Source organism: Otolemur garnettii, unplaced genomic scaffold (assembly GCF_000181295.1).
Source record: "Otolemur garnettii isolate 467f Iridium unplaced genomic scaffold, OtoGar3 scaffold00108, whole genome shotgun sequence".
NCBI classification, from domain to species: Eukaryota; Metazoa; Chordata; class Mammalia; order Primates; family Galagidae; genus Otolemur; species Otolemur garnettii.
The window spans coordinates 6,967,155-6,978,547 of NW_003852503.1; the positions used below are offsets into that span (position 1 = coordinate 6,967,155).

The following is an 11,393-nucleotide window of genomic DNA, read 5'->3' on the forward strand; positions in this document are numbered from 1 at the left end:
AAAAAAAAAAAAAAAAAAAAAAAAAAAAAGTTAAGTAAATTGGCACCTAGTGTCAGAATTTTTCCTGGGTCTGAATCACTGCAGATCTGAGCTCTAACACAGACTGGCCCAGAGCTTGGGGAAGGGGAGAATGGGGAGGAATGTTGGCTCCATGCACCACCCCAGGAATACAGAAATAGGGAGTGCTTAGCCAGGCGTTGTGATGGGCGCCTGTAGTCCCAGCTACTTGGGAGGCTGAGACAAGAGAATCACTTAAGCCCAAGAGTTTGAGGTTGCTGTGAGCTATGACACCACGGCACTCTACTGAGGGTGACAAATGAAGACTAAGAAAGAAAGAAAAGAAGTAGGGATTACAGGACTACGTGGGTGTGAGAGGGAAGAGGCAGAGCCCTTGGGAAATCTGAGAGCCCTATCCCCTGGGGGCTCCCCTCTCCTGGGCATCTGTGTCACCCCAGCAGTGGAAAGGGAGCCTGGGGCCACCCCCACCCCCAATATTCCTAAGGTCAGAGAGGGAGGAACAACACGAGCCAGGAGAGGAAAGCTAGCCAGGGACCCCTAGGAGGATGGAAAAGGTCCCGGCCACGCTGGAAACAAAATAGAGCAGAAGAGGGATGTCTGGGAGGAGGGAGAGTTTGGGGGACAGAGGCTGCATCTGGTTTAAGCCCTGCCTGCCTAGGATGATGGCCGGCCATGCAGGGGGGTGGCCTGGTAGACAGCTGGAAGAACTGAACCGTAGTGGTGAGGCAGCTCAGCATTCCTCCCACCGCTCCCTGTCATTAATGCTCAGAGGCTGTGCCACAAGTTCCCAGCACTGCCGTAGTGCCAGACAGCGTGTGCTTTGACCTGAAACTGAGACATTAGGCTGGGTGGGACTGACTTACTAGGAACCCTCGCTTTGAGCCCAGATAACTGGGGCCTCTGTGGCCATCTCAGACCCTCACCGCCCTGCCTCCCTGCTGCCCTGCTGCTTTACCCCTGCCAGGCTGAGGGCCATCCTGGCCACGTCCTCAGGCTAATGCCTCTGCCCAGCCCTAAGGCCCTGCTGGGCCAGCAGGAACCTCAGAGCCACCAGGCCACATCCCCACCCCTGGCAGCCTGAGCAAACCAGCCCGGTGGCGGTGGCACACAGCACAGCCTGCCTCCCCCAGCCGCCATCACGGGGCCGCCTGTATCCATTTCCGTGGCAAGCAGTGGACCGAGAGTTTACACTGTAAACATCACGTATTAAAACATCTAACCTTCGCTTTACTCCCTTCACCCACCCTCGCTGGCAAGCATTTGGCTGGGTTTGTTGTCTTAAAAATAATAATAATAATAACAGGGCTCCAGCGGGCCTGGGAGTAGTCGGAGCATCCTGAAAGCTGCTTCTGCTCATCAATTATTCAGCTCCATTCAGGGAGCGATCAGTCCTAATGAATTGAATCTGATGCATTCCGTCTCAGCGACTCCTTGGGCCTGTTGTGATGGTGCTGAGCGACGGTGTCTCTGCAGCCCAAGGAGAGGGAGGGGGTGTGTGTGTGAGTGAGAGTGTGTGTGTGTGTGTGTGTGTCAGATCCTGGAGGGCAGGGCTGATGCACTTGCCACATGTGGATCCCAGCATCCAGCGCAAGCTGGGCATTCACAAAGCAGGGGTGTGTGCATGTGTGTGTGTAGTACACAGGCTCGCGTGAATGCCTTCCCTCTTCCCTACCCTCAGGATCTGACAAATCCCAGAACCAGCCCTAGAAGGGGTGCCATCGCCTGTTTTCTCTCTAGACAAGAAGCAGCATGATGTGAAGGGCTTTGGGCCCCCACCCCTCCAAGAGCTCCGGCCCCTCATTCCCGTTCTCTCCCCTGCTCCCTCTCCCCACCTCATTAGAATGCACTTTTGCAGAAGAACCCATCAGAGCTGATTATGATCACGCTGCTTGATTAGCTGATGTGCTGTTCCAAGAACTACTACCCAGGGAGGGGAGGGAGGAGGTGCCCCTGGGCATGGCATGGCGCCCTGACTGGGGTGGGGGAAGGAATGGATGGGCCCGGGGTGGCTCTCCAGACCCCTCTGCTACTGCCTGGGTGGGAAGTGCCCCCCTCCCAAGGATCAGAGCAGAGCGCCAGAAAGTAGAATAAGGCAAGGTGGGGGTGGGACAAGGCACTACAAGCTCGAGATAAAATTGGAAGTCTCCCCCCAACCCCCACCTCTCTGTGGAGCCAAGGGTTGGTGGGCAGGGCCAGGCAAAGCCCATGCTGTGCCAGGAGCTGGAAGATCCACTGCTCACTCCATCCCTTCGGGGACTACCTATTTTCAAGTGAATTTTTCGAACTCTGAGCTGAGAAGAGCAGAACACCCAATGTGGGCACGCATGCACACGCATGTGCAGAGACCTGTGTGTGAGGACACACGCATGTGCACATCGGTGCTCACATCCATGCACGTGCAACAGGTGAACACATTAGCCTGTTCACACTTGAGCACACGCATGCATGCACGCAGTTACACATGCAATTCTTTCCTCTGGTGGTGCCCTCTTGTAATGTTGGTGCGACATTCCCGAGCCACAGAAAATGGCTGCAGGTGGATGCTATGAAATCTTGCCCAAGTGAGCCTGCTGTGGCCCGGCACAGTGGGAGCAGCAGAGGGCACAGAGGGTGGAGGGTGCTTTGAGGGCTGCCCAAGCTTTGGCACATGTAACGCTGGCATAGGAGAGCCAGGCTACAGGAGAGGCAGGTGCCTGTCTCTGGGCATCCAGAGAGATCCTTGGCAGGATGCTAAGAGGAGTGCACACAGATCCAATCTAGATTTGGTGACTTTAGGGCCCCCTGTAGCTGAAAAATAACATAGCAGGCAAGCGTCTCTGGGCACACAGGCTGAATGTTTAATTAACTAGGAAGACAGCTGCAACTGGGCCCCTTGGCATTGGCTCAGTGAAGGAACATCTCCCATCCCTACATCTGAGCCTCTAAGGATCTCTGGAGCCAAATTGAGGACATAAGGTGCTTTCTGCCCATACTAGGCAGGGCTGGGACCAGGAGATGGTGCCAGGCCCTGTGGAGAATGAGTGGAAGAGAGGACACACCCACCTACACACAAACACCCTCTCCCGAATGCCCTCTCACACTCGCTGTCCACTAGCTGCTCAATGCTGAGCGTCAGCACTGCTCACACCAGTCCCTGCCTGGTCACCCATGGCAGAGGCCCTCTCCCACCCTAATGAACGGGTTGGGGCTTTCTACAGTTGTAGAGCTCAAGAGAGGGCCAGCCACCTGGCCAAATGCCTGCTATTGGCAGAGACAGAGGTTTGGAAGAAACCATACTGGAGTCCACAGGAAGGAGGCACAGCAGACTCTATGGGAGGAGACGCCCTAATTGTACTTGCGGGGAGGGGCCACCAAGGAAGCTGCTGCCAACAACCCTATTTCCTCACCCAAGGTGCCAAGAACACAGGCGCAAGCAACCTCCTGTGGGACAGACAGGCTCGTGATGATGGTGGTGGTAATGAAGGCGCTGATGATAGTGATGATGAAGCCTCGTCGCAGCCACTTATTCATGCAGTGACATTTACTGTGCATTCACTGTGTTCCAGGGACTATTTTAGGTTTTGTGAATACAGCTATGCTCAAAAAAGACAAAAATCCCTGCCGTCATGGAGTTTACATTTTAATTAGGAAACCGATCAAACAGCAAAGACCTCAACAATAGCTCATGTCAAATGGGAGCAGGGCTGGGGAGTGGACGGGGAAGGGATTTTCAATTTTAAATCAAGTGGTCTGGCAAGAGATTCCTGAGAAGACAGGGCTGTGTAAAAAACTGAACTAAGCTATTATTATTCCTAAAATATGGGAGGTATTGGAACTGGAAAGTCAGGGTTAGGCTTTAGGTATTAGTTGACCCCACCCCTCTATTTTGCAGATGAGGAAACTGAGGTTCAGAAGCAGAGACAGGGTGGTGGTGAGCAGGCAGCCTGGCCTATGGTCATTTGAGTGGGTAGCAGAGTCTAGACCAGGTGCCCTGGGCCGCAGGCACGGCTTTTTCCCCACCTCTGTGCTGTGCGGGCAGAGAACCTCCAGCTTCCCGCAGCCCACACTCCGCTAGCAGGTGCAATAAATAAAAGGCTCTGTCTCAAAGAGGGATGATGAGAAACACCATAAAACATTTGTGGTCTGGGATGGTGGTCGGCACACCTTCCCTGTGCAACACTCCCAAACGAGGGGCCATAAAGACTTTACGGTGGCCAGATATGGCAAGGACTGCCCCGACCCCTGTGTCTTCCCAGCCCCTCTGGCCTCTTCACCATTGCAGTACTTGGCTAAAGATGACTTGCCAGAGCAAGGCTTCCAGAGAGCAATCCCTAGGTTGTGGGGACATTCATGTCCCCCATATTCAAGCAGTCTGCTGGGGTCATGCCTGGACTCAAGGGCAGGAGGCCCATGGCCTGCACTCATGAGGGCTTCTGGTCAGAAAGCCCACCTCCGGAAGGGTCGTTTTTCCCTCTCCTCCACCCCACATAATTTTTGAAAGCATGCATGTTCTTTAATTCTCAGTTCAAATGTCACCTCGTCCATGAAGCTGCAGCCTCCCGTGGGCATGACGTTCCCCCTCCGAGTTCAGCCTCTGCCTATCCAGGGGGTGTTGTCTGGTAATCTTCGAGGTGGGAGGATCTTACCTTCCCTGGTAATGACAAGCTCCCGGAGGCTCTGCCCTAGTGTAAGCATGTTTCTCCTTTCCCCAGCCCACACAGAGCGTAATGCCTTCACAGAGCAGGCGTTTCATAAATATTAGATGAATTAGTTAATTAATGAATTAACCTGCCTTAGTAACTTGTTCCATTATCTAAATCCCTTCTTACTGAGAAAGGCTGTCTTCTCCTTGCCTGGATGCAATCTTCCTGCCTGATTTCACCCTGTCTCTATCCACCGCTGTGTTCTCGGCGGAAATGTCCTCCCCGGGCACGGAGCCATCAGCCTTCTCCTCCCACCTCCTTGCTATGCCACCTGTTCTACTCTCCAGCCCCTTGTCATTGCTGCCGCTCTCATGTTCAAGTGTCCACGGGGCTCTTAAATCACAGCAGCAGTTTGGTGCCGTGACAGTTTTGGCCCTGGCCTAGGAAGGAGCGAGGGAGAAGCTCTGACCTCCAGAATCCCACAGCATCAATGTAGCATCTTAATGAGCAGCATAGGACACCCCCTTATTCTGGCTGAGCCCCCATCCTGTGCCCATCTCACCTCTTTTGCTCACCTCACAAGTGAACGTCTTATGTCATCCGAGGAAATGATATCCACCTATATGTTTGGTCATTTACTCACCCGATGAGCCCTTAGTGGGCAAGTACAATTTGCCAGGTAAATTCTAAGTCCCCCAAGCAGACAATAATAAAGTTACCTCCCTGCCATGTGACCCATGCTGTAACCAAGGCATGGACCAAGAGCTTCAGGGCTGTGCAGAGGGAAGATAGGTGTCACAGAAGAGATGGCATTTGATCAAGGTCTGAAGGTATGGCGGGAGTTTCCAGGAGCACCTCCCCTCCCCAGCTTTGGGCTTTTAAGGAAAGGAGGACAGGGCCAGAATTTGTCCTTCTTGGCCTGCGGAAACACTGCGTGGCACATCCGGGTCTCTGCAACAATTCCATCAGGGAGGCCCAGAGACCTAGATCTGACCTAGGCACAAAAAGCAATAGAGACCTGAAGCGGGGCCAGCAGACACTCAACCAGGGAAGCTCTGGGAAGTCTCAGTGATGGGTATTGAACCATTGCTAGAGTCAAGGTTCCAGAGAAATCTATCTGAAGACGTCTGAGGCCCAGCAAACCACTTAGAACCCTGGAGGCAAATTCCTATCCCAGGGAAAAGAGGTAGCCAGAGACCAGGATGAAGAGATTCAAACAATGACCAGAGCCCCAAAAAGCTGACTGAGAGTGAGGGCCCAGGTGGATCTGGTATAAGATGGGTCAAAGCCAGCCAGTGAGTGTGGAACGCTCGTGGTGGGAAACGGGAAGGATGAATGCCCAGCTGTGCAGGGCTAAGGAGCTGTGGGCATTCGTGGCAAGCTGACAGGGCCCCAGGCTGGAGTGAAGGGGAAGGTGGCAGATGACACTGGAACAGTCAGTTGAGGGCCCTGCTGAGGGTCATGGAGGCCACATGCCTCCTAAATGTCACTTATCCAGAACTAGAGCTCCCACTCAACAGCCCTCCCAGAGACCCAAAGGGCTGCCAAGGGTTTTTCTATGTCCACATCGGCCGCTCCCCACGGGCAGCTCCATCAGAGCTCTGAACATCCTTGGGGTACAGGCAGGGCTGTAGGCCTGCATCTGATGCTGCCACCCACCCTTGGGGTCCATCCCCCACGATGACTGCTCTGGGCAGCTTGGAGTGGAGAGTAGTAGGCTTGCCAGGAGGGTAGGGCTGGTGCCGGAGAGAAGGCCAGAGAACTGTGGACAGCCTTGTAATTTAATTATTCGACTGCAGAAAGGAGATCTCATCTACTGGGTGCTCATCCTTGTTAAGCTAATTGTCTGTCTCCTTCACTCTCCTCTCCCCCCACTTGCAATGTCGCTGCAGCCTAATTGAGTTATCATAAAGATAATGGCTGATGCTCTAGCCGGAGCTGAGAAAGGAGGATCCATCTCACAGCGGCTCCTGCTCCAGACAGGCCCCCCAGGGGCTGAGATGTAGGCAGTGGGGGCGGGAGGGAAGAGCTGCCTCTCTAGGGGGAGGGAGGCTGTGTGGATGGCACTTTGCTCAGGGGTGCTGACCCGCTGACAGGTCAGGGCTCCCTCTCTGCTCTTTTCTGCCACCCAAGGGAGCTCACTGACAAGACATGAGGGTCTCTAGTCTGGGCTTGTTTGGGGCTTTCAAAGAGAGTCAACCAACTAGCATAGCGCAGAGAGCTCAGACAGCTCTGGTTTAAAATCCTACTGTCAGGCAGCGCCTGTAGCTCAGTAGTTACGCCGCCAGCCACATACACTCAGGCTGGCAGGTTCGAACCCAGCCCAGTCCAGCTAAACAACAATGACAACTGCAACCAAAAAATAGTCAGACACTGTGGTGGATGCCTGTAGTCCTAGCTACTTGGGAGGCTGAGGCAAGAGAATCCTTTAAGCCCAAGAGTTTAAGGTTGCTGTGAGCTCCACACACCACGGCACTCTAGTGAGGGCAACAAAGTGAGACTCTGTCTCAAAAAAATAAATAAATAAAATAAAATCCTACCGTCACCTCTTCTGAGCAGGGCAACCTAGGGCAATTACTTCTCTACCTTGAAACTTCATTTTCACGTCTGGAAAACAGAGACATTGCTGGTGGGAGGATTCAGTGAGATCACGTATAGAAGGCAACAGAAGCAGTGATGTGAGTTTCCACTCACCTGTCCTCATGCCTGACGGCAAGAGAGAGGGGCAGTGTGGGTGACCTGTCAGCCTCTGCAAGAGAAGACTAGACCATAGCACCCCGGTTGTAGAAATGTCAGGCCCCCAAAAAGCTGCGAGATGTGTCTGTAGGGTGAGAACGTGGGCACGGGGTGCTGAGGGTAGCAGAGAAGTCAGAGGGAGAGCTGAGCAGAGGGTCAGCAGGCAGACAGGTGTTCAGAAGCACGTGAGGCAAATCCCAGGACAAATCTGAAGGGCAGAGTTAACACAGGTCAGGGAAGGGCCTGAACAGAGACAGTGGGCCTAGACCTGGGTGGACAGAAGGACAGGAGCCAGGAACCATGGCGGGGCACCAGGTGCCAGGGAGATTCTATGCTACAGGAGAACAAGGCACAGGGAGCCCTACTCGAGACTCCCCCCACAGCCACCAGGTGGGGCCAATGGGGTGGCACGGCTGGCCAGGCTGGGCACGAAACGTGGGGGCCTGATGGCAGCACCCCCTTGTCTTCTCAGTGCCCCCTCTGATCCAGCCCTTTGAGTTCCCACCTGCCTCCATTGGCCAGCTCCTCTACATCCCCTGCGTGGTTTCCTCGGGGGACATGCCCATCCGCATCACCTGGAGGAAGGACGGACAGGTGATCATCTCAGGCTCGGGCGTCACCATCGAGAGCAAGGAATTCATGAGCTCCCTGCAGATCTCCAGCGTCTCCCTCAAGCACAACGGCAACTACACGTGCATCGCCAGCAACGCGGCCGCCACCGTGAGCAGGGAGCGCCAGCTGATCGTGCGTGGTGAGCAGGCCCCGGCCAGCCTCCGGGGAGGGAGGGACCAGCTCAGTCTGCCGCTGCTTTCCAGTTTGAATGACAGGCTCATGGAAGGTTGGCTCCAGCCCAGCCCTTCAAGATCAAGTGGTTCAAAAGGTTCAGACCTCTTCTTTGCCAGGGGAGGAAACTGAGGCCCTGAGCAGAAGAGACTCTTGGCTTAGTTAGTCACTGGCGAAGGCAGGATTGGAACTCAAACGCCCAACTCAGCAAAAGTTATTTACATTTTAGGTTTTAGAAGTTGCCTCCCCCAGCTTTATAATGTATGGGCAGGACTGCCCTTGGCTGGAGGTGCCCTAAGAGACCTGTCAGAGGCAGAGACGATGCATTTCTCCCCACCTTCCCTCTTTCTACAGTGCCCCCTCGATTTGTGGTGCAGCCCAACAATCAGGACGGCATCTACGGCAAAGCTGGTGTGCTCAACTGCTCGGTGGACGGCTACCCCCCACCCAAGGTCATGTGGAAGCACGCCAAGGGTAAGCCCTGGCCCAGCCAGCTCTCCGAGGCGGGAGGGAGGATGTGCTGATGGGATTTGAGACTGTTCCCTGCATTGCAGCTTCTAGCCCTGAGTGGCAGTCCTGGCTTCCCATCTGTCACCCTTAGCACCACCAGGGGTCTGTCGACCAGGGACAGCCATCGTGCCGGCTCCACATTTCCTCTTCTCCCCATAGACCTGGCCTTCCCCAGCCCCAGAACTCCGTGTGCATCAGTTTTCCGCACCCCATCCCACCCTGGGCTTCCGGAGTCCCCAAAGACCCCTGCTTCTCCCCAGGGGACCTATTCTAGGACCTTACTCCTTGTAATATCCCAAGGACATATTTACTTTCTGAATTAATCCCATATCTTAGACCACGTTTGTGGCTGATGTTTGGAGACTAGGGGGTGTCACAAGGACCCCTGAAGAATGCTGGCCTCTCTCCCAGGCCTGGCTGCGAGCAACTGCCACTTAAAGGCTCAATCTTCCTCCCAAAGACAACTCTTCCTTTCCAAATTCACCCCCAAGAAGCTCATTGCCAAAGTGGGCATTGAGCAGAGGCCTCCAACCCCATCCCTTTGCCTCAGAGCTGGAGTGGGGCCAGACCTCTGTGAGGGTCTTTCCTGGGGCCCGGCGGGAGCTATGCGGGCTCTAGCACTTTGGGAATGGCGCAGCTCTCCTACAAGATGGCCTGGATCAGCAAGAGAAGGGTAACAGGGCCATCCCCAGGGCACTCAGCTCACTCCCTGGCCCAGTCCCCGCCACCTAACTGCCTCCTCCTTCCAGGAAGCGGGAACCCCCAGCAGTACCACCCTGTGCCCCTTACCGGCCGCATCCAGATCCTGCCCAACAGCTCGCTGCTGATCCGCCACGTCCTAGAAGAGGACATCGGCTACTACCTCTGCCAGGCCAGCAACGGTGTGGGCACCGACATCAGCAAGTCCATGCTCCTCACTGTCAAGAGTGAGTCCTCCCCGGCCCCAGCACCCCGACCACAGCCCAGGCCCTTCCCTGCACACTGCTGCCTGCACCCTTGGTTTCCGTCCTTCCCTCTGTGAAGGGGAGGCAGGGAGGACTTCTTATCAGAGGCAGGCTTGGGACCCTCCGATGGGGCATTTGAAAGCAGGCTCATCTAAAACAAGGGCCTCACCCTGAAAGGTCCCGGCTCACCCCACTCAAGTCCTGATAAGCTTGTGATTCACTCTACCGAAGTATCGTATGGTGTCACATGTACCTTGATTTGCAGGTGGGCAAGTCAATCTGAACGCTCATATCAACTTAGTTTTGCTAATTAATATACACCTGTTTGTGTATGTGTACAACAGAAAGGAAAATACCAGGTACACAGTGTAGGAGAAAGGTCCATGGAAAGAAAACCCGGGTTCCGATTCTCAATCTACACAGATGAGCTGTGTGACCCTGGGCGAGTTACTTCACCTCTCTGTGCTCCAGTACTCACACCTGTGCTAGAGGTCCCTTCCCAGCCTACCCAGCTCACAAAGTTGTTGGGAATAATGCAAGAACTGATACCAGAAAGAGGAAGGTGCTTTGGCAAAGCAAAGGATCAGTACAACTCATTGTAACATGGTGCTCTGTCCATGACCTCTAAATCCCCAGATCCAGAGCCAGCCTCAGCGGCCTTGCAAGCACACGGCTTATTTGGCCTCCCAGAGGTCTGCTAAGTCACACACAGATGCACCCGTATCCCTTTACCCAGTAGGGGTGTGTATGACAGGTCCCTGGGAATTGTGTCAAAACGGTGTCCATCTGGCCCTGTGTCGGGACACAGACCGCAGGCCGTGGAGGACAGTGGTAAGATCCTGCATTCTAGCATCTGACCTTGCCAAGTGTGAATCTAGGGGCAGTGACTTAATTACCAGGCAACCCTGATGAGTGTACTTGGCTTCACGACACTTCATCATCCTGATCCGTAAAACGAGGGTCATAACAGTTCCTTACCTGCTACGTTTTGGGTCAAGAGTCAGATAATACACGTAAAGCACCCAGTATGGTAACCAGCCCGCAAAGATTTAGCCAGAGGTTTTGTTACATTCCTAACGGCAGTCCCTCCGGGGCTTGCAGGAGAGGCCGCTGACAGCAATGCCCTGTGTGCGGTCTGCCCAGCCTCTCCCCGGAGTTCCCTCCTTTAAGAATCATAGCTTCTTTATCTCTTGCCAAAGCCGGTGTTCAGCTCAGCACAAGCCAGGGAAGCCCCAGCGATCGATGTCAGGGAGCTCCGAGCCGGAATCCCCGCCCTGGGGAGCCGCTTCCCTCACACTATCAAAAAGCACTTTGTCCTTAATAAAACCAGGCAATCAATCTACATCCCTCAGCCAGGGAGAACTTGGCTAATTCAGGCTGCGTGAGGCAGGAGAAGAGCAGGCATCTCTGGACCCGTCCTTGGAATCTGATCCTCATCACTGTCAGCAGGAGAGAGGAGCCCAAACGCTTCTCAGATGGTTTTTTTGCCTTTGCTTTTTTCTTTAAATTAGGGGGGCTGCCAGCTCTGTGACAGGTGGTTTCTCTGTGCAAATGAGAGGACTCAGTGGTCAGGAAGCTGACTATGCATGAGGTGACCCAGCCTCGGGCGTCCCTGGGCAAGTCTCTTCCTCTCCTCTCCGGAGGTCTTCGTTTTCCTCTGCCGTTCTCACTTCACAACCCCAGGGGCCCTTGCAACACTCTTCCCAGGAGCCCTTGCAACACTCTTCCCAGGAGCCCTTGCAACACTCTTCCCAGGAGCCCTTGCAACACTCTTCCCAGG

General features: G+C 54.4%; 1 protein-coding gene across 1 annotated transcript in view; it reads left to right on the plus strand.

The window, feature by feature from the left end:
- The window catches only part of DSCAML1 (DS cell adhesion molecule like 1), a 335,603-nt gene that overhangs the window by 256,350 nt on the left and 67,860 nt on the right, over window positions 1-11,393 (plus strand). The window contains exons 9-11 of the mRNA XM_003796863.1: window positions 7,849-8,127; window positions 8,514-8,633; window positions 9,419-9,595. Of these exons, the coding sequence (XP_003796911.1) occupies window positions 7,849-8,127; window positions 8,514-8,633; window positions 9,419-9,595 (576 nt within the window). The remainder of the gene's footprint in view (window positions 1-7,848; window positions 8,128-8,513; window positions 8,634-9,418; window positions 9,596-11,393) is intronic.